Here is a 22,819-nt window from a genome sequence, read left to right as displayed (position 1 = left end):
TCACGGCCCCTCTTCCCCTGATTTTCACCAGGTGTCAGATTGGAAAAATAACTCTCAGCATTGCTCAGGCTCCACCCATATCCCAAGCTCCACCCACTCATCACACCAAAAGAAGATGCCGTCTGCAACGGATCATGCGGATCTTTCCAATCTGTGTTTCCCTCGCTTTCCTTCCATGCTCAGTATGCAGTGACACCCACTGACCATTGCCCGTTTCTTTGTGGTGAGCTTTGACCAGCAGTGCAATATTTCACAATGCTGAAATTTAAAATACTACCATTAGGTACCAGGCTAAGTACCCCCTTGAGATGAATAGGGCAGTTCACACTGCTCAGAGCTCTTGCTTCAGGCTCTCTGCAGACTCAGGGAGGTGTCACTACATTAATTGGACTTGCTTCCTGTTTTTGAAGGTTTTCTGCATAGTCATAAAGGTTAGAAGCTTCAGATTTTTAAAACTGAAATGTAGGTTCTGAAGTACGAGATGCATTGTCTTGCCATGCTGCCATGACCCAGCCCAATGGTTTTTCACACTCATTAGCCCCTGAAACCTTTGAGTCTGAAATTTCCCACCATGGGTCTTTGACAGAAAGGGCATTTTGTCTGGAAGCTCCGGCTCAGCCCCTGCTATTATTTTTGTGTTTAGTGAATGGACAAAATACACCCTCTCCATGTGAGGAAGTCTATAGCTAGCTGCACACACTGGCAGAGGTCAGAAAGCAGCCCCTTGGCCTGGATAGAGGAGCAGGCCTATGTTTGGTTTGAAGGGAATGGGGTTCATCTCAGTGAGTGAAAGTGGTGCACTGCGCAGGCGCAAGGTGTATATGGTCATGTGAGGAGAGCGGTTAGGACCCAGAAGTGCAGAACACCCTCCATCCTCATTGGCTCAGTGGGAACTGCTGGTACAAAGCGCTTCTGAAAATCAGACCCTTCAAGGCAGAGGCACTCCATATGCATGCACCCTAGCAAAGGCTGGATTCAAGTCCCACTGGAGTCAGACTGACTTCTGCTGACCTCCATGCGAGCCCGTTGATAAGGAGCAGTTAGTGCTGCATCCAGCAGAGTTTCTAAGCTGTCACAAAAGCATGTAACTGGGGCACCTCTGCATACTAGCAACTGTCAGATGCCAGGATGGTCCCTGGGGCCATGCCTAGGTTAGAGCTGGCTTTACACTATCTGGGAGGGGAGGATCAGATGAGACCCCAGCCACTCCCTTGTCCTGGGCTGGGAGCAGCTTGACTGGACCAGAGTCCGGTTCTATGTTACATGGAGAGCAGGGATCATTTGCTAAAGGCTTCTTTAGCCTAGCACAGCAGTTCTCAAACCATGGGTCAGGACTCCATTTTAATGGGGTCACCAGGGCTGGCTGGCTGGCTTAGACTTGCTGGGGCCTGGGGCCTAAGCCTGAGTCCTACTGCCTTGGGCAAAGCTGAAGCCCAGTGGCTTCAGCCCTGGGTGGTGGGGCTCAGGTTACAGGCCTCCTCCCTGGGGCTGAGGCCTTTGCCATTTGGCTTTGGCCTCCTGGCCTGGGGCGGTGGGTCTTGGGCTTTAGTTTTGGCCCCCTACCCAGTGCAGGGGGGTTCAGACGGGCTCAGGCTTCAGTCCTCCCCTCCTGGGGTTGTGCAGTAATTTTTGTTGTCAGAAGGGGGTCGCAGTGCAATGAAATTTAAGAACCGCTCCTCTAGCATAGTGCTTCTCAAAGTGGTGGTCCGCGGACCGATGCCGGTCCACAAGCCATCGGAGGCCGGTCTGCAGCGAGTTTCCTCATAAGAGCGTTGAACAGGATAATATTATGGCACCGGTCCCTGGCACATTGGAAAAAAAATTGCCAGTCCGCCCCATCCGATAGCTTGAGAAGCATTGCTCTAGCAGATAAAGGCACAACAAGATACAATGGCTGGAAGCTGGAACTAGACAAATTCAGACTAGAAATAAGGTCCATGTTTTTAATGGTGCAGGGGATTAACCCTTAGAACAATTTACATAGGGATGACCGAACCCCCAAACCAGGTAAACAAGGGACACTTGGAGTCTTTAAATCAAGATGGGCATGCCTTCCTGAAAGATAGGCTCTAGCTCAACCATAAGCTATGGGCTCGATGCAGAAACCACTGGGTGTAATTCTCCAGCCTGTGCTATTCAGGAGGTCCAACTAGATGACCTTAGAGCTGCCTTCTGGCTTCATGCCCAGGACACTGTGAATCCAGGTCATGACAGGTTGTGCTTTTCTCCAGCTCTCTGTTCTGGCTTCAGAAATAATGGCTCTTTAAAATCCACCCTCTTTGGCCCGGGACACCAGATTTCTGTCACTTGAGTCCTCATGCCTTTCTCATGCTGGTCTGACTGTGTGCAGAGCATTTGTGATTTCCAAAGGGGCAGGAATAAGAAGGTGGAATTCCCAGATCATTCTGCCTTCATTCCATTCACTAGTAGTCACAACTGCCTTGGCTTTAGAATTCAGTGGCCAAGCTGGGTTTCTCTCACCAGCAAGTGGGCTGTCTCAGGCATCCCTTGGCACTCACATCTCTTCTCCAAGCCCTAGAGGCTAGGACGAGTCGAAAGGAGATTTGTCCTGCCCTAGAGTTTTTGCATTAGAAAAGAGAAAAGATGCATCCAAATGTGGAGGACAATAATAAATATGTGACTCTAGGGTGAGCGTTTCCACTGCACAGTCAGGTGCTGGAAAGCAGCGCCAAGTGCGGTGATGTGCGCGGTGAGGGGCTGACTGGGATAATGCTAGGCCTTCTTCATAAGATGTAACACTTGAGGACACCCCCTCTTCAACCGAGCAAAGTCGGTAGCCTCCCTCTATCATGATCATCTAGCTCGTCCCCTTTTAGTCACAGCTTAATACCAGTGTTTGGGGTAAAGGATTACATCCCAGAGGCCGCATGAGATGCAGCCGAACATATTCCTAGGTCCTGTCAGAGCAGCCAGGCCCCCAGAGACGTGTCTCACAAAGCTGGATTTGGCTCTAGAGGTATTTTGGTCTTGCTGCCGCTACTACTCACCACAGACTGTGGTCTGTGACTCATAGGAAACGTGTGCCCTTCTGCACTTCACTGTGTGCTGCCTTTCCTGGGAAGTGAGTGGTAAGCGTGTCTGATCTTCCTGGCTAAATGAAGGTGGAAATGGGGGAGTGCTCACTGGACCCCAGCAGGGCAGCACCACTACACCTTCAAGCCAGGCCGTGGGGTAGCAGCACTCCTCCAAGCCGGGGGGGCAGGGGCATGGGGCAGCACTGCTTCAAGCTGGGAGGGGCATGGGCAGCACCGAACCCCCAAACCTGGTAGAGAAGGAGAAAACTCTCCTTCAGCTTTCAACAGAGGAAGGGGAGCTTCACTCCTCCCAGGGGCGGCTCCAGGCCCCAGCACGCCAAGCACATGCATGGGGCGGCAAGCCTCGGCAGGCGCTCTGCTGGCGCTGTGAGGGCGGCAGGCAGGCTGCCTCCAGCGGTTTGCCTGCGGAGGGTCCGCTGGTCCCACGGCTTTGGTGGACCTCCCGCAGGCGTGCCTGCAGAGGGTCTGCTGGTCCCGCAGCTTCGGAGGACCTCCTGCAGGCATGCCTGCGGCAGGTCCGCCGAAGCCGCGGGTCCAGCGGACCCTCGGCAGGCAAACCGCCAGAGGCAGCCTGCCTGCCATGCTTGGGGCGGCAAAATCCCTAGAGCCGCCCCTGACTCCTCCCACCTGCTCCCCTGCCCTTTAACCACTGCTGATGATAATGTCACAGGTCTTGGTGTTCATGGGAGGATTTCATCTCCAAACAGAGCAAGAACCAACCAAGCACATTCTTGAACTGTGCTTAAAATTACAGTAACTCCTTGTCTTTGCATCAAGCACCAGCACTTAGAGATAAAATGGAATCAGAAAGCAAGGGGCCATGAAAAATATCAGGAATAAAAGCCCAGAGTGGCTAGCAGAGGGGACTTGAAGGGCAAGAGGGAACTCTGGGGAAGCAGGGTAGGAGTGCAGCAGGGGAGATCAGTGGAAAGCCAGGGAGGCAAAATGAAATCTTGTCAGCTGAGTACCCCGGGAAATACACCCGCTGTACAAAGACAGGAGTGGTGGGAGGAACTGCAGGGTCAAAGCAGTGCCACCACAGAGAGAGGAAGATGGTGAGGGAACAGAGCTGCTTAGCATTTACCCTGCCTCAGGGTTTCACACACTCGATGCTTTAGCTTGAAAGCTCAAGAGGACCTGGGCGGGACAGGAGAAGTCTGGAGAAAAGGCAGGTGAAATACTAGATACCAAAGGCCACAATCTGGGGCCAGAATGGGATTGCCACCAGTGCACTTCGAGCAGGATTTGAGCCAAGATCTACAGAGATCAGCAGGGCCAGGTGAGATGCACCTCAGGATAGCAAGAACACTGTGGTCTCCTGGAGATCCCAGACAGCTGGGAATTGGACTCACTAACTGCAATGGGAACAGTATGAGGATGGAGACCTGAGCGTTGACCTAGCACCCACAGGAATCTGAGGAAGGGGTTCAGAGCTGCCAAGCGCATGACACTAATGCCTCTCACTGCCCGGCCCCCTGTGCCCATGCCCAGCTGTGCCACGCAAGCCTAGCAGGAGGCAGAAAACTGCATTTCCTCCCACTATACATGCTAGATTTTTAAAAAAAACAGGAGTCCTTGTAGCACCTTAGAGACTAACAAATTTATTTGAGCAAAAGCTTTCGTGGGCTACAACTCACTTCATCAAATGCATAGAATGGAACATATAGTAAGAAGATATACATATATATATATATACACATACAGAGAACATGAAAAATAGGAAGTAGTCATACCATCTGTAAGAGGCTAATTAATTAAGATGAGCTATTATCAGCAGGAGAAAAAAAAACTAGATTTCAGGTGACCTCTGGTCCATCCCTCTCTGCTCCCTCTACTGGCAATGGGGATGGGATTACTGAAGTGGGGATGGAAGAGGGTAGGGCACAGCCAACAGGGAGTACTGGGATCCCTGCTGTGTCCCAACAGCCCTGGGTGCTGTGCCAGTCTCTTTATCTCCCACCCAGCTCCCTGGTTCCCTTCCCCCAGCACTCCCCTTTCCAGACCCACATCCCCAACCCTAGGGTGACCAGATGTCCCAATTTTATAGGGACAGTCCCAATTTTGGGGTCTTTTTCTTATATAGGTTCCTATTACCCCCCACCGCCTGTCCTGATTTTTCACACTTGCTGTCTGGTCACCCTACCCAACCCCAGCTCCTTTCGCTACTCCAAAGCACCTCAGTATCAAAAAGCATCATAAATGGAGCTGCCTAGCAGGGGGCAGACTGGCCCAGTGCCATACAGGATAGGTCATGGGAAAGGAGGGACACTGTTTCAGTATGGTCCCTATGAGAACCTGCTGCACTGCAACCACAGGTGGCAACTTTTTTCTGCACCGGTGGGTGCTTGCGCTCCTGGACCCGCCCCAACTCCACCCCTGCCCCAAAGTCCCCACCCTAACTCCATCTCTTCCATGCCCCTATTGGACCCCTCCCCAAATCCTGGGCCCAGCCCCGCCTCCTCCCCCAAGCACACCGTGTTCCCCCTGCTCCCCCCTCCCTCCCAGGCTTGCTGCACAAAACAGCTGTTTCACAGTGCAAGTGCTGGGAGTGGGGAGAAGCAGGACACGGCAGTGCGTTCAGGGGAGGAGGAGGAGCGGAGGCAGAGGGGAGCTGGGGCGAAGGCGGTGGGGTGGGGAGCTGCCAGTGGGTAATAGCACCCACCAATTTTTCCCCAGGGGTGCTCCAGCCCCGGAGCACCCACGGAGTTGGCGCCTATTACTGCATCAGTGACCTACTTACTCCTGAGGGAATTCTGCGCCACAGTACATGCATAGAATTTATGTCCCCTGAAGATTTCTTTGCTTCCCTGCAGAAAAATAACTTTCTGACAGGGAAGCCCCAAGAGCAGTCATGGGGCCCTCTCCAGCAGTGTTTCTGGTGTCCAGGGATACCGGCAGAGAGGTAAATCACTGTGGGACAGCAAGTAGGACTGGGCAAGACTCAGCTGGTGACTCCTACCCTGTGCGGGGCTCAGTTGTTAGTCCCAGTGGGACTTATGCTTCCTCTGCAAGGCATCCAGGGCTGTGTCAGACACCCACTAGATTTCTCCCCTAGTTGTAGGCAGCTCTGCAAACTCCACCCCACAGACACAAACTTCCTGCACCCATTTCTCCTCATCTGCAGTGGGAGGGGCAGGGAGCTGCTCCTCCATCTGCTCAACGCCCGTGTATCCAGACCACCTCATACCCAGAACCCCCCCACTGAGCCTCACCCTCCCGCACCTAGAAACGCCCCCCCCGCCCGACAAGCCCTACTCCCCCTGCACCTGGACCATCCCAATGAGTCACCAGCACCTGGATCCTCACCCTACCGAGCCCCAACCAGCTACACCTGGATTCCCACCCCACTGAGCCCTGCTTCCCCAGTATCTGGCCCCCCCACTGAACTCCCCCACCAAAATCCCCCTGCCGAACTCTATCCCCCCCAACACCCAGACACCCCATCCCCCCCGCTGAGCCCTAACCACCTTCACCTGGACCCCCCTGCAGAGTCCCATTACCATTGCACCCAGAACCCCCCAACAAGCCCCTGTTCATCCAGATCCCCCCTCCCTCTACCTGGATCCCCCACTTAGCCACCCGCATCCAGATTGCCCTACACAGAACCCTCTCAGCCCACACTTGGATTCCCCCCACACTAAGCCCCTCTACACTTGGATCCTGCCTTGATGAGCCTGACAGGCCACACCTGGTGCATCTGGCCTGGGGACTTTCTGGGGTCCCTTGCGCAGTGTCATGGCTGGGTGTAGTTTCATCACTGAGTTCGTGTCCCGAGGGAGGGGGAGCTGCACAGTGATCTCCCACCTCTGTGCAGACAGTGGCCTGTGCTCCCCAATGCCATGCTGAAGCCTCCATATTTATTTGACAAATAAAATTTGCAGAATTTTAAAGAATTTTAAAATATTGTGTGCAGAATTTTTATTCTTTTGGTGCTGAATGCCCTCAAGAGTAACCTACTGCAGCCCAGGGTGTGCAGAGGATGTTGCCCTCAGCACAGGCGAGTCCTTTACAAAGGGTACAACTCTCGCAAGGAGGAGAGGCATTGCTGCATGGGCATCTCTGGCCAGCCGCTCCCCAAACGCTGGACAGGAGGTGCAACCTGGGCATAGTGCAGGAAGGGATTGGAAAGAGAGTCATTGTCTCCCTTATTTATGCTCAAATAAATGTGTTAGTCTCTAAGGTGCCACAAGTACTCCTGTTCTTTTTGTCTCCCTACAGTCTGGCCCCAGAAAGGGGCAGTGTGTAGCTGCTGGGCTTTGGGCAGTGCGGGAACCAGAATCTGACTCTGAGAGTCACAGTTGGGTTCCTGCTTGCTCCAAGGGATGAATCATGGGTCCCAACCCATTTGCTGGCACAGATTACTTCTCCCTCTGCCCTGGCTCTGGTGCGCTCCCTGGCTCTCTGAGTGTGAAGCCAGGGCTCCAGCCCTTTCCCACCCCTGCTCACCCACCTGGGCAGAATGTAGCAGCCTGGCAGCTGCTACTCTCCCAGCATACAGGTTCAGCAAGGTGGGTAACCTATGCAGGGGAACATCCCTGCTCCTCTGCAGGCACCCAGCAGGGCTCACAATTAAGGCTGTAGCTGAAAGAGGGGCACTAGGCTGAGATTTAATGCAGCTGACTGCAGACACTATGCTGAACAGGGAGGACAAGGAAAGCGCTGACCACAAAGCACTTCTGAGGAGCCGCTGGGCAAGAAATGTAAGGCTGTTGCAATACAAGGATATTCTGTATCTACCGAACCATCACAATCCGAACCAGAATAGACATTACTGCTGGGCATTGAACCCACCCGTGTCCAAAGCAAGATGGAGCCCTGCTGTGAATTAGCTAGCAGTGGGGTTGGGTGAACTATTCGTTAGGAATAGTATTTATTATGAATTTAGTCCTGGTTTCATTTAGCAAATCATTTGTCACTTCTGCAAACGTTACTGCTATTTGGAAGGGTTGGCCTGATAGTGTATTTGACACAGCCTGCAGATTGTTTGCAAACAGTTCACTTTGAAGAGTCAATATTTGATATTTATTATTTGTGCTGTGATTGGTCTCCGAAGCCACAGGGCATTGTTTCTGCTTCATGATTGGATGACTGAAATTTTTTAAACAATAGTGAACAACCAATGACAAATGAAAAGTGCTCATGCTAAAATATGTGGCCTTTTGGGGATTTGCTCACTGGAATGCCTGCCAATAACGAACATCATGCATGGCTCTTTGAAGAGGGCTGGACTCCTGGCTAAAGCGCAGAATTGGGTCTCAAGACATCTGGGTTCAATTGCTGGCTCTGAATCAGACTTCAAGTGTGCCATTGGACAGGTCACATGGTCTCTCTGTGCCTCAGGGGCTAACAACACTTCCCAGCAGTGCTGTGAAGATAAATTCATCACTGTTTGTGAGTTTCTCAGATTCTAGGGTGATGGGGGCTTAGAAATAGCTAGATAGAGGGAGAGAAACACATTGATTGATGTTTCTGATTGCGATAACATTCACAAAATCAGGACTTTTTTACTATTCCACCAATTCTGTCATCGAATGATTTGTTGAGTTTAGTTCTCTACATCCCAAATGATGAGAATCTACCCAGAGTAGAGTCACATTCTGGCCTACACTTACATGGCTGTAACTCTGTTGGCCCTGATCCTCAGTAAAGACATGTGCCATGAGGGTGTGAAATGCTCCCAAATCAGAATCTTTCTGCACCCTGACCCCAGCTCTGTACTCCTTTTGCACACGTGAGGTGTTGCGGTGTACGTGGTACCAGACAGTGAAGGATCTGGCCCATTGTGTTTAATGTTATTTCTCCAGATCTGTAGCAATGGAATGGTGCTCAGAAACGGGCCCATAGCATACACAGCACTATGCTATCATACAGGTGCTGCCTCAGTAAGGCCACTGGAGCAAGCATTTAAGTATCAGGGGATAGCCGTGTTAGTCTGTATCCACAAAAACGAGGGGTCCGGGGACACCTTAAAGACTAACTGATTTATTTGGGCATAAGCTTTCGTGGGTAAAAACCCCACTTCTGAAGAGTGCATCTGAAGAAGTGAGTTTTTTACCCACGAAAGCTTATGCCCAAATAAATCTATTAGTCTTTAAGGTGCCTCCAGACTCCTTGTTGTTTTTGTGGAGCAAGTGCTGAAAACAAACACAGAAGACTGAGAAGTGTCTGTCTGCTGCATTCCTCATTCCCGTGGACAAGCCCAGGACCAGGGCCTTACCCTGCTTCCTTCCCTGCACCACACTCAGCTGGTGACCCCTCCAGCAACTGAAGGGGCTCCCTATGGACATAGAGAACCAAGGTCAACACAGAACAGTCGTTCAGGGAGAAGTATATTCTGTTCAGCCATTTCCCTGCAACCCAAGGGTCGTTTTTCTCCAGGGGATGGGGAGGGAATGGTATTTATTACCCCATTTTCTATCCTTCCTTTTGGGGAGGCCAGAGGGGTGGCACTGCTGGGCCATCTCTGGGGAATGACTGAGCTCTTGCCTGCCCACAGGAGCCTGCAGCTACCCCTGGCCCCATCTTCCCCAGGTGCACTCTCTCTCTTGCTCCCAGGGAGCTATGGGGCTAGTGGAGCACCACCAACTTTTCACAGGCTGATCTCACACCCACCAGACTGGGGTGTAGAGTGAGGAACTCTCACAGGGATGCTCACATCCCATTGCCCGAGATTCCCCTGTCTTCCCAAGTGCTGAGCATAAGCCAATCTCACTGTAGGGACTCTACCTGCCCTTGCACCTTGTCTCATCATCCCCCCCCCCCATCACTGCAGGTGTGAAACACCCACTGCCAGGAACTAGTATTAATTTGTGCCAGGGCTTGCCAGGACTGAACCCTGGCAGCTCTGGGCCTGGCAGTTCAGAGCCCTGGCACCTCTAGTCTTGGTGAATCAGTTATGACAATAAAAAATTGCTTGAGCCCCAGCACCTGTTTCATTACCAATTAAACACTGCAGGGAGCCCTGCCTGGGGAGCGCTGCACCCCCAGCCTGCCAAGGTAAAAATGATGAGACAGGGGACCAGAAGGGGAGGATCAGGTCCTCTCTGTGTGTATGGGGGGGGGGGGGGGCGGGAGAATTGATGCCTACAGAGAACGCAGGGAAATGTTGATTCGGGAGCCCTGTGGGCTGGTGGGCAGGGACACACACCTATGGGGAAGGAGTTCGAAAACGGAGGCCTAGGCCAGGAGTCCCTTGGCCGGGTCGGGCTCCTCTCGCAGGCCGGGTCCTGGGGTCCCAGTCCGGGTCGCTCCAGGCTCCTTGCGCAGGGCGGGCGGGCGCGCAGCTGGCCGCGCTCAGGCCTCTCCAGCGCCCCAGGGCGGGCGGGTCGGGCGGCCGCGCCCCCCTCGGTGCGGTGGTGCTGGAGCGGCAGGGAGGCCCTCGCCAGCCTCCGCGGCCACATGACCGGGCGGGCCGGGAGCCAGGCGCACGCTCGGCTACAAATGCAGCCCCCGCGCGAGCGGCTGCATTCGTCGCCGCCGCCGCCTGGCAGAGCCCGGCCCCCCCGCCGAGCGACGCGCTGGCTGGCAGCCCCGGTCCCCACATGAGCGGCGGCGCTGGCTGCTGGCGCTGCTGTTGCTCTGGCTCGCCCTGAGCGCGGCTCCGGAGGTGAGTGCGCCGGGCCGGGTCCCGCTGGCGGGGCGGCGCGCAGCCCCGGTTGGCCCGGCCCGGCTCGGCTCGGCACTTGTTGCACAGGCCGGGCTGGTAGCGGCTTGGCGCTGGGCTGCGGGGAGCAGCCCCTCTCCTGGGCGCCGGGACACCTGTGGCGGGCAGCGGGTCGTACCAGCCCTGGCCGCGCTCAGCGCCTGGCCTCGGGGCCCGGGGCTCTGCGTCCTGCTTCTCCTTGCGGCCGAGGGCTGTGATGGGCACCGTTCTGCCCAGCCTCTCCCCGGCCCCACAGTGCCAGCCGCGCCATGCCCGCTCTCATACCCAGCTGGATCTGCTCAGTTAACGGGCATGGCCATGTGTCTTCTTAACCCGCAGTAAAGCAGCTCCCCTGCCAGGCTTCCTGAAGGGCGATGGGGCGCATTGTCGTGCTGTCGCTGATGTGGAGCCAGAAGGGGACATAGCAGGGCAGGGGGGTGAACAGGGGGTTGTCTGTGCAGGGATGGGAGTGTGGGATTGGGGCACTGTGCCTCCCCACCAGACTGCCCCGACCTTGGCAGTACCTCTCCTAAAGGGGCAGGCCTGACCTGGGCCCTTGTCTCAGCCCATGCCCCTGATGATCCTGCAGGGCAGGAGGGGACCTGTTGCAAGAACAGACTTGCCAAAAGAGTTAACTTTCTGTGCAGGAGCCAGAACCGGTGACAGACGCTGACTCCCCCTGCAAGGGGAAGGCAGGAGCAGATGAGTGGTTTGACTTCAACAGCTCTGTTGAATTGATGAATGTGTCTGGTCAGGAAAGTGAGGAGATAATAGCTGTGGCTTGAGGTTGGACTAGCATGGGGCTTGCTGTGCACGCTTCCTGTAGAAAGCTGCAGAGATGGCTCCATCGTGACCATGGCACCCCCCAGCAGTCTGGCCTTTGGCCCCCAGCCCTTCCCCACAGCTCCCTGGCATTCCATTCCCTGCAGCAGTGACTCCTAATTATCTGTCAGTGTGTGTTGGCTTTGTGATGTGGCTACACTGCACTGCTGGGGACTAGCTGGGGTCCACAAATGCAGATCGTTTGGGACTTAATGCAGCTCTTTGGAGCCACAGGCTCGTGCTTTAAACATAGCAGCACAAAGGCTAAACTTACAAGGCTGCGACAGGGTGTGTTTATCCGAGTGTCATGGGGAAGGAAAAGAGCTTCCAGATCACATGGGGCTAAATGGCATTGCAGATAGCTGTGGGATCTCGGTCTGATCTAGAGAAACTCTGCTTAGTGTGCCCTTGAGCCTGCTGAGGCAGAAGGGAAAAGAACACCTGATGCTGAGTGTCAACGGATCCCAGGAGAGCTGCCCACAGTGACTCCCAGCCAAGATCAGCTCAGTACATCTCCTGTTGGCACAGCTAGAGGGCTGGCCCCCTTTGGCTTTGGCTAATGTAACTTCTGCCGGTAGCCCACAGGTGCCAGTTTGGTCCTTGGTGGTTGTAATGAGCAGGATGTCCATATGGCGATACTAGCTGCCAGACTGGCACCTGCCCAGCTGCATCTGCTGTAGTGGCTGCCACTTACAGGTGCCACTGGGCTTGTTCAGGTAGACAGTAAGCTTGTTCCCAGATCCCTGACATCAGGGTGGAGGTGGGTTTTCACAGTATGCAAAGGGGATCTGGTGCCCATTTCTGTATCCTTCCTGTTCACAGTTGCTCCCTAGTCTTTCTGCCATTGCTCTGGTGCTGTCTGAAATTCTCTCCCAGTTCTTACCTCCTGCCCTGCTGGAACAGTGAAGGGCGCACCCAGGGAATGCATGGATCGGAAGCCTGCTGTGCTCCAAACACTGGCACCGTCAGGCTGTGGCAGATTTTGTATGTAGCTAATGAGATGCTCAAAAGAAAAACAGATGCTTATAAGCAGTGTTGGTACTGGTGGAAGGTGTCTGAGTGACAGCCCTGGAGGCTGAAAGCTTCTGTGTGCGCAGAACAAGTGGACAGGCAGCAGCAGTGCCAGCATCTGAGAGCAGCAGGAGGAGGCATGGAAAAGGAGGGCAGCTGCAAGGGGTTCTTGTGTGAGGCGCCCAATACAGAGCAGCCTGGGAATTGGTAGGCAGGTGGAGAGCTGTGGTCATAGAGTCTGGCCCAACGCCTTGGAACCCCAAACAGGAGGGGATTTCCAGCCCCACACAAGCTGTAGACCGGCACCTTGTGAGTGGGGTGAAAGGGTTGTTTCCCCACCATGAGCTGTGCTGTAGGGCTGGGACTGCTGCTGCAGACTGTGCCTCCATGAGGGGAAAACACCACAGCTGCGCCAGAGGTTTCTATGCCAGCGCAATGGTCCTGTCCTTGCAGGTGCCACCTCAGTGAGGGGTTCCAGACTGCAGCAGGCGGGGAAGGGGCTGCAGCAGCAGCAGCAGGGTTGAGCTGAACAGTGCAATGGCCACAGCCACAGGTCTCTGCTCTTTCTGGCCCTGGGCCTCAAGCTGCAGCCAGTAAAAGCTCCAGGACCCCCTCCAGCCATGAAGGCAAAGGAAGGGGGTCAGACCAGGGAGTCATGCTATGCCCTCAAGTAGCGAGTGTCTGGCTAAGGTGGGCTGGGATCTCATGCTCCAGTTACTGTGGACTGGCTCTGTGGCTCTGGAGCTGGTGAATCCCCCGAGCCGAGCACTGTGTGCTGCCCAGCGGGGGGGGAGGGAGCCTGCCCAGTGATGCTAAACCAGAGCACCTCAGATGGTCTAGCGGGGCAGGGGTTGGCCCTGGCAGTGGAGACGCAGGCAGTGCCAGCCTGGCCCTGGCTGGCATGCAGGGCAGGACACGCAAAGCTAGCCTGGGGGCTAATTAACACCTCACTGATGGAACCTTGTTGACAAGAATTGTAGGCTCTTCCTTCCCCCTCTGTCCAGCACAGACAAAGCTCTCTTCATGGTGATAACAAACCACATCCTGTCAGAACCGCTGGCTGGAGAGCCCAGCAAAACAACACCACATGGACAGGGCAGAGCTGGCAACCAGAGGGGCTGGAGCCTGGGACCAGGCCAGGGCTTGGGAGGGCTGCTTGCCCCCCACCCCCATCATTTTCTCTGCCTCAGTCACAGAACCATGGCACCAGTGACCTTCTGGAGATGTGGCTGTGGGGAGCCCTGGCCTCCAGCTCCCCTTTCTGGCTAAGGCTGACCAGGCTGCGTTCATATGACTGTAATGGGGAGGGGTATCCCTGCACAGGGGAGGACAGCTTACCCCGCCTTCTCCCTGGCCCAGATCCAGTGCCAAGATGATCTGTCTAGGGGGTGGGGGGCAGCATTGTAATGGGATCATCCAAGGGCCCACCCCAGCCTGCATCACAACCCAGGACCTCTTGCAGACTAGTTGCTATGTGACTCCCCAGGGGATTAGGGGCAGCCCAGAGCCCTGATGCCTGGGAGGGAACAGACTTCTGGAATTCAGGGCATTTCTCACTGGATTAATCAGTTTCCCTGCATGGTGGAATGGTACAGAGGAATAATGGAGCTGGGATGGGGGCGCACCCCCCCCCCTCAACCCCAGGTGTCATTGGTATAGATGCAGACTCCACCCCACAGGGTCTTCTGAAGGTCAAAGAGTGCAGGGAATGGCAAAGTGTGTGAGGTGGGGTGCAGGCACAGCCCATGTGAGTGGCCTGTAGGGCGGGCAGTATGTGGTGCATGTACATGGAGGATGCATGTTTGTACTCCACACTATGAGTGAGTGGGTGTGCAGTGATGGAAGCAAGCACAGCTGCTCTGTGGGGCTGTGTGTGCAGTTAGATATGTGGAGTTCTCAGGGAGGCTGCCCCAAAGCCTGGTGTCTGCATGCGGAGGACTGGTGGCTCATGGTTACTGGTTAGGGGTGGCTGTGTGAGGAGCAGGGGAGTGGAATTCAGAGCCTGTGAGTGTGAGCATGGACTGAGGCTGCTATTTGATCCAGGGACATCAGGAGCCCTGGCTGCTGGCATGAACTATCCCCACTTGCCAGAGAATTCCCCATGGCACCATGCCAAGGTCTGTAAGTGACCTGGCCAAGTCACTCCAGGAAGCACTCCACAGCCTAATGGCTCCTGCTGGGGGTAATCCAGGAAACCAGCTGCATACTCTGGGCCCATTTCCATCACTACTCTGTGCACCTTGCCTTGGGCAATGGAGAGGTCTGGCTGGGACGCTGACACCCAGCAGGGATGTGCTATCTGTCAGTGACCCTGGAACCACAGCCTGGGCTGGGAAGGCCCGAGGGGCTAGTCTGGAAGCCAGAGCCGATAGCCCAGGAGGCTTCCAGCCAGAGGCAGCAAATCCAGCCACTGAATCCAGAGAGAGTGAATGAAGAGTGCAAAGTAACCAATTCCTGGCAATGGCTCTGAGAACAGTGGACTCATTACTAGCCACTGGCATTCCCTGTCTTATCCTGTGCCTGAACCCAGAGCAGTGACTAGACTGCCCTAGGGGTAGGAGTCTGCTGAGGGGGTTCCCTAGAGGGGCTTCCCTCCTTCCCAGGGTACTCTGCAGAAGACTGGGAGGCTGCTCTCTGCAGCTGGGTGCCCTGGGCTCTGCCCCTGCTTAGAGTAAGCTGGCTGGGGGAGTGGGCTGAGATGCAGCACTGGGTTTTCTGCTATAGCCCAATGTTTAACCTGTGGTGGGGGCTGAATTCCCACCCTGGCTGGAGAGGAACCATGCCTGGGATGGCCATTGGCTCTTCCCATAGGAATCTCCCTGCCTTTGTGGCACTGGGCAGGATGCAAAGGCCAGGAGAAGAGGAGGAAATGCAGCAGGTCCCTCTCCCTGCTGGTGGGAGAAGCAGCAGGAAATGGTGACCTGCTCTGCTGTGCTTGGGCCAGGTTTGATGTGCAGCCAGTAATGGTGGGGGGAGGAGTGGCTCTGCTGAGGTTAACTGTCCCAAGGAGGGCTGGAGTCCTAGGAGGGGATTTCCAAGAATATCTCCCCAGCCCTGCCACAAGATGCATCCTCAGGAGGAAGGAAATGAATTGGCCTCAGTAAGGGGCTTCAGTTGATCCCAGCCCACCCCTGAGCAAGGGAGCTGAGCTCACTTTCCTTCCCCAGAGGAGAGTCCTTCTGGCAGGCAGCTGGGGAAGCAAGCCCAGGAGGGCGTGACACAGAGTCAACTCCTGGGAGGGGCTAGCCCTGCCCACCCTCCATAGAAACAGCCCCTGGCTTTGCCTGTCCCACCCTGAGTGGGGTGGGAGGGAGAGGAGGCCTCTTCACACAGACATGTGGACAGTCTGTCCTGGAATGGCTCCAGGCAGGTCCTTCCATGATAAATGCACCAGGAAAAGGTTCAGAAGAGGGCAGCAAAAATTAGGGGTTTGAAACAGCTTCTGTCTAAGAACGATTAATAAGATTGGGACTGTTCAGCTTGGAAAAGAGATGTCTAAGGGGGGATACGATTGGAGTCTATAAAATCATGACAGGTGTGGAGAAAGTAGATAAAGAAGTGTTATTTATGCCTTCTCATAACACAAGAACTAGGGGCCACCAAATGAAATTAACAGGCAGCAAGTTTAAAACAAAAGGAAGTGTTTCTTCACACAATGCACAGTCAACCTGTGGAACTCTTTGCCAGAGGATGTTGTGAAGGCCAAGACTATAACAGGGTTCAAAAAGGAACTAGATAAATTCATGGAGGATAGGTCCATTAGTGGCTATTAGCCAGTATGGGCAGGGATGGTGTTCCCACCCTCTGTTTGCCAGAATCTGGGAGTAGATGACAGGGGATGGATCACTTGGTGATGACCTGTTCTGTTCATTCCCTCTGGGGTACCTGGCATTGGCTGCTGTCAAAAGTCAGGATACTGGTGTAGATGGACTTTTGGTCTGACCCAGTATGGGTCTTATGTTCAGCAAGGCAGAATGTAGGATCTGAAAACCAAGAGTTGGAGGATTGAGGGGTTCTGAATATGGGGTTCAGAAACCACTGAGCTCTGGGAGGCTGTAGCTCTGGGACATGCCAGGCCTGCTGTGTGACTTGAGGGGCTTTGTAGGCAGGGGCCTCTGGCACTAACATACTTCCTCTGTCCCCAGCACCATTGGCTGAGGCGTCGGATGGCAGAGACCTGGAGAAAGGGAACATCCGGAACCTGGTGCACCCCAAGGGGGTGCGAAATGGAGCAGGACACCGGCAGAATGGCTGGAGAAAGTCCCGGCGTCCAAGACCTCGTCTCTCCCACAAGGGCCCCATGCCTTTCTAGCACAGGTAATGGGTCTTTCCATGGGAGGGTGGGGGGAGCCACGTGGGACCAGCCCAGCACAGTGTGGCAGGGCATGTCTGGGGAGGTGCAGGCATGTGGGGAAGCACCATGGCTGGGAGAGTAATCCCAACAGAGTACAGGTGCTCCAGCCACGGGCCTCATCCTAGCCCTCTGACACCGAACACCTGTCCTGGGGGTGGGGACAGTGCTCGGAGCTGCTGTCCATAGAGCAGATGTGAAGAGTCCATCCCCATTGGGTGCAATGCTTCGGTCCAGCTGCTCATAGCTACCGGGGTCTGCACTAGAGGGGGTGGGGTCCCCTGAGATTATCCTGGAGGCCATAGCTTCTGGAGTATCTGCAGTTGGGTGTTAGAGGGCTCCCCCAGGACCATTCGCTTGGTTATAGAATAGAAAGCCAGATGTGATTTTTCTGCACTCCTCAGAATGGTCTCTGGGGGCAGCCTCTTAAGCAGGAGGAGAGCCTGGGTTTGTGTCTTTATTGCAAAGATGCAGGAGGGAGCTGTGTGGGCTGAACTGGGTGCTGGGGGGAGAGGTCAGTCTCCCAGTAGGGGCTGTGGCCTCCCCTGACTTGTCTCCTTGCCTCTGTTCACTTGCAGGGTTGCTGTTGGCCTCCTGAAGGCCCGTTCCCATTGTCCTCTCTGTTTTATAGACTGGTTTGCTTGTCATGGAGCACTGAGTGCGGCGCTTCTGCCTGCTGAGGTGGGCAGGCCCCTCCTGTCCACCAGCCTGTCATGCAGTCATCCTGGATGGAGCTGTCAGCACCTTGGCCCCCCTCACATACAGAGACACAGACCCACATATGCGCAGCAGGCATCTCCGCACCTTGTCTCTGCAGACCCGGCACCCAAGCTGGGTGCAGCTGCTGGCATCTTTCCAGTTTCCCTGCTGATGGCTGGGGTGGATCCCTGCCTCTTTCCAGCCCTTACCAGAGGGGACACTGCCCAGGGCTCACCTTGACCTAGCCAGCCTCATAGTCCTGAGTGGGCCCCTAACACAGCTCAGGACTGAAAGGGTGCCTGGCTGCCAGCTCCCTCTGTCCGCTTGGCTGTCTTTCTCTCACGAAGCAGCAGGACTGCAGACTCCTGTGCATGGGGATCTCTAGGCTGAGGGGATTGGGCTGGGTTGCCCTTGCTCCCTTGGTGTTTTCATGGGGCAAGGAGGAAGAGCACTGCTGTAATGAGCCTGCCTGATCTCATTGCTGCCCTGGCTTCTTGTTAGCCTGCCAAGAGCATGTAGCTCCAGTGCAGCTGTGACAGGGGGGTCATGCTAGGGGCTGGGAGCTGTGGCTGGTATGAGAAGGCCACTGGGGCTGAGAAGCACAGAGGGAGAAACTATTCTTCTGACTTCCCTAGGCAATCCCCCATTAGTCCTGTCCCCTCCACTCCCTGGAGAGCTGAGCACCTCATCTGCAGGCGTATAAGGTGGTGTTCGGCTTGGGGGGTCTATTTATTCTTGTGGTGCTAAACCTGCACAGGGCCTCTTCAATGTCTTTGAACACCTCCCACCTTCCTCCATGGGAGATGAACCGGTCCAGTGCATGGTGCTGCAGAGACGGCCTGGTGCCCTGGCCCTTGCTCTGCAATGACTCTCGCAACTGCCCCTCGGCGGGGCTGCTGGGTCCAGAAGATCTTGTACAGCATGGCCACACCCAATCCCACCCCACATGACTGTCTCTCCATCCCCATCCTGCAGTCTGTTTTGCGCCTACCCAGAGAGAGCTGGAGGAGGGAGTGAAGGAGCAGCCCTTGGAAGAGGGCCTTTCCCAGGCATAGGGGCTAGGATCTGAGCCTGGGAGGCCTGCTGCTTTGGAGTGCCCCTGATACTGCAATGGTGCTATGACACAGGCCCTGGGAGCGCCCTCTCCTGGCAGGGTGCAAGGAGGGGCAGGATCTAGCATCTGCACTGGCTAGTCTGGCAGGGAGCTCCTTTCCCCCCACGCTTCTGCGCCAGGGGTTTCCCCTTGTGGATCTTGGCTCCAATCACACTGAAGTCACTGGAGGGCCAGCTGTGGGGGGCACACCCCTCCCCATCACTGAGCCATGGTGCCAGCACGGCTCCATGGGGTGAGGGACACCGAGTGGGTAGGCAGAACTGGCTCTTGTGTAATATTTCAGGTGTCTGTCAGTGATTCTTGTGTAAAATACTAATTTATACCAAATGGGGATGCCTTACTCCAGACAAACTTTTCTGCATCTGTAAAGATTGGTCTGTGTAAATGTCTTTCTAATAAAGTTATAATGACAATAAACCCTTCTTTTAGGAGGTCCAGACACTGTTTGCTCCCTTCTCCCTTGGGATGGGGGTATGGGTGATCCTGGGTGTGTCAGCCACCAGCTTAGCCTGGACACTGTAGAGCACCCCCAGGGCTTCCTGGCTGTAGCTTGCAAAGGACTTTCCCCAAGTCAGTCAGGACCATCCCCATCGCACAGTGGGAAGCTGCAGGGGACCAGGCCTGGAAGGAATGGAGGAGTGAGGGGCAGTTAGGTTCTGATCAGTGGGCAGTAGTGAGCAGCTCTAGGGTGGTGGAGTGTAACTGGGGCTCTGCCCAGTGCAGGAGACAGTCCGTCCCCTCTTTTTAGTCCCCTCCCAGGATTTACTGTTGTTGAGCTCACTGGCAAGTGGTCTGGATCCTGAGTGGAAGCAGTTGGTTCAAGCCCCGCTGTCCTCACCTGCCTGCCTCAGCCATGCTGCAGCCCCCTTTGAAGTCAGGGCAGTTATGTGAATCAACCCTCTGCCTCCCCTTTGTCTTGTGGAGGCCTATGCCTGCCTTGCCAGGAAGCCCTTAGCTGAATTAGGAGGGCTGTGATGCTGGCTTAGATCCCCATGCAGACATTTGAGCCCAGGAAGAGCTCTTTTAACCAGACCTCTGGGCTAGCTGTGCAGTGGGTCATTGCTCCCTGCTCTGAGCCAGGAGCTTTCCTGTTTCCCTAGTAAGTTATAAAATTTTTTCTCACAAAACTTTACAGCTGCAAGTGCCACTGCAGTCCAACCAGCGGGGCTGCTTTTTTCTGCCCTGAAATGCAGTCAGTGCTGGGCTGGGGCTGAGCAGTTATTTTGAACGAGAAGAGCATATCTCACTCAAAGTAGGAGGCAGAATGGAACTAGCCACAGGGGAGGTGGCTGGATCTGCATGGCCCAGTGCATCATCCCAACAGTGTTCTAACTGCAGGAAGCCACCTTGAGGCTAGTTATGCTGAAGGAGTGTGCGGGTGTTTGTGACAACATATGTATTTCTGCGGGAGGGTGCTATCTAGAGGCTGCCTCGTCAGAACTAAAGTGATGCTCCAGTGCCAAGAAACTCATGGACTTCAGTCTTCACTCCCCATTCACCTATGCAGGATGTTATTTCCTAGCCCCTACTGCCCGGTCCCAGGCAGAAGAGGCAGGATATGTGTGCAAAGGCACATAGCAGAGGGTACTCCCAGGGGCTGAATGTCTGAACCTGCCCATTGGCTGGGGTGTTGGTATAGAAAAAAGAGGAGCATCACAGACATGCTGTAGAGCAGGCCTGCACAACTTGTAAAGCAGCAAGGGCCATATTACTCCAAAGAAAACAGTTGAGGGATGAACTCCCCTGGCCCTGCTGAAACACTCCCCCCTCCCTCCCCAGCACTGCCCAGCCCCCTGAAACACATCTCCTGCCCCAGGACTGCCTGGCCCCATGGAACCTCCACCCCACAAGTATAAAGCCTCACCGCCACTGCCCACCTGGCTTGTCATCCCCCCATGAAATAAGGGGAGGGGAAAGGGGGGACAGTTTGAAGGGATTTTCTGGAGCTATGAACTAAGGGGAGGGGAAAAGGAGGCAGTGTGAAGGGAATGGATTTGACTGTCAAACACAGGGAGCTCAGTGGGGCAGTGTGATAGGGGAGAGGGAAGGTCCCTGGACCAGGAAAGGGCGGCAGTCAGGGCAGGGCAGGTGTCTCTCTCTCTCTCCCGCCTCTCTCTTCCCCTGGGGATATCCTGGCTGCCCACAGACAGTTCAACCCTCCCACCCCCGATCACTACAGAGGCCGCTTGGGACCAACCAGCGCAGTAGCTGCCCTGCCCCCAGCCGAAGGGGGGGATTTGAAGGGGGTCTCAGCCTAGTCCCTATCCCCTGCCTGAGCTGCGGCTCAAACCCAGGCCGGGTGCCCCTCCCCTCACTTGGCACTTACTGGCTCTGCCTCGTGCCCAGTGCTTCCCACCTCAGTGGGCCCTGGAAGTGATGCACCTGCTGTACACCATGCGGGCGGAGTGGGAGATGGAGACGTGCGGTTCTGACTGTTAGGGTGGTTGGAGCACAGAGTGTGACACGTGGGGCTGTGAGGCAAGGGGCAAACCCAGCAGCCCCACCCCATCACTTGCCCACGGGCTGCACAGTGAGCCCACGTGGGCCGCATGCGGTCCAGGGACCGCATGTTGTGCAGGCCTACTGTAGAGAGAGTTACTCTCCTGCTAGGCCAGCAGAGGTGTGGCAAGGGCACAAGGAAGAGGAGTGGGGTCCAAGAGGGACGACAGAGGGATGAGGCTGTGGGACCGAGAGCTGTGTTGAGTGACAGACGTAGACCCATAGGACTGGAAGAGACATCTAGTCTAGTCCCCTGCTCTCATGGCAGAACTAAGGATTAAACCATCACTGACAGGCAATTGTCTAACCTATTCTTAAAAATCTCCAGTGATGGAGATTCCACAACTTCCCTACACAATTTATTCCGGAGCTTACCCACCTCAACAGTTAGCAAGTTTTTCCTAACGTCCACCCTAAACCTCCCTTGCGGCAATAAACCCATTGCTACTTGTCCTATCCGCAGAGGTTAAAAAGAACAATATTTCTCCCTCCTCCTTGTAACAACCTTTTATGTACTTGAAAACTGTTATCATGTCCCCTCTTGGTCTTCTCTTTTCCAGACTAAACAAACAAAAATTTTAAAATGTTCCCTAATAGGTCATGTTGTCTAGACATTTAATCATTTTGGTTGCTCGTCTCTGGGCTTTCTCCAGTTTGTCCACATCCTTCCTGAAATGTGGCACCCAGAACTGGACACAATACTCCAGCTGAGGCATGAGTAGAGTGGAAGAATTACTTCTCGTGTCTTGCTTGCAACACTCCTGCTAAAACATCCCAGAATGATGTTCACTTTTTTTTTTGCAACTGTTACACCGTTAACTCATATTTAGCTTGTGGTCCACTCTGTGCAACTGATTGTTCCTTCCTCAGTGGAGTACTTTGCATTTGTCCTTATTGAATTTCACCCTATTTACTTCAGACCATTTCTCTAGTTTGTCAAGATCATTTTGAATTTTAATCCTATTCTTCAAAGCACTTCAACACCTCCCAGCTTGGTATCGTCCACAAACTTTATAAGTGTACTCTCTATGCCATTAGCTAAATCATTAATGAAGATATTAACCAGAACTGGATCCAGAACTGATCCCTGCGGGATCCCACTCATTATGCCCTTCCATTATGACTGTGAACCACTGATAACTACTCTCTGGGAATGGTTTTCTAACCACCTTATAGTAACTTCATCTAGGTTACATGCAGGGTGGCTCAGGGAGTGCTAGGGTTGCCACCTCTGAGCAGGACTACCACCTGCCCCCACCCTACCACATACCCCCTGGACACCACCTGCTCCCCATCCCAAGGCCCTGTCTTCCATCCTGTCTCCTGCTCCCAGGGCTGCCGTGGGCATTGACCTCACCAAGCAGAATGCAGCACGAGCCAGATTCACCCCATTCCTGCCCAGGGCAACCCATGCAGCCAGTATGTACGTGGCAGCAACTGGGCGCTGCTGCCCCTAACTCCCCCTGTCCTGCTTGCTGCTCCTAAGCCACCCCCTCCCTGACACGTTGAACCCAAGCACCCTCTTCAAAGGCACTGCCACCCTTGGTGTAGACAGTAGGCAGGGCCGGTGCAACCTATTAGGCAACCTAGGTGGGGCGGGGGGGATATTTTCTTAAGTGGCGACC

At 54.7% G+C, this 22,819-nt stretch overlaps 1 protein-coding gene across 1 annotated transcript; it reads left to right on the top strand.

Moving 5' to 3' along the window:
- The first annotated feature begins 10,454 nt into the window (after positions 1-10,454).
- APLN (apelin) lies at positions 10,455-19,117 on the top strand. Its single transcript, XM_032773785.1, is given in 5 exon segments — positions 10,455-10,486; positions 10,488-10,653; positions 13,917-13,926; positions 16,677-16,848; positions 17,461-19,117. Coding segments are annotated over 4 exon segments (375 nt in total). The 3' UTR covers positions 16,844-16,848; positions 17,461-19,117.
- Positions 19,118-22,819: the final 3,702 nt, after the last annotated feature.

The sequence above is a fragment of the Chelonoidis abingdonii genome, chromosome 8, assembly GCF_003597395.2.
Source record: "Chelonoidis abingdonii isolate Lonesome George chromosome 8, CheloAbing_2.0, whole genome shotgun sequence".
Classification (NCBI taxonomy): domain Eukaryota; kingdom Metazoa; phylum Chordata; order Testudines; family Testudinidae; genus Chelonoidis; species Chelonoidis abingdonii.
Note: the sequence above shows the minus strand (reverse complement) of the source record. Positions and strands in the feature narration are given on the sequence as shown.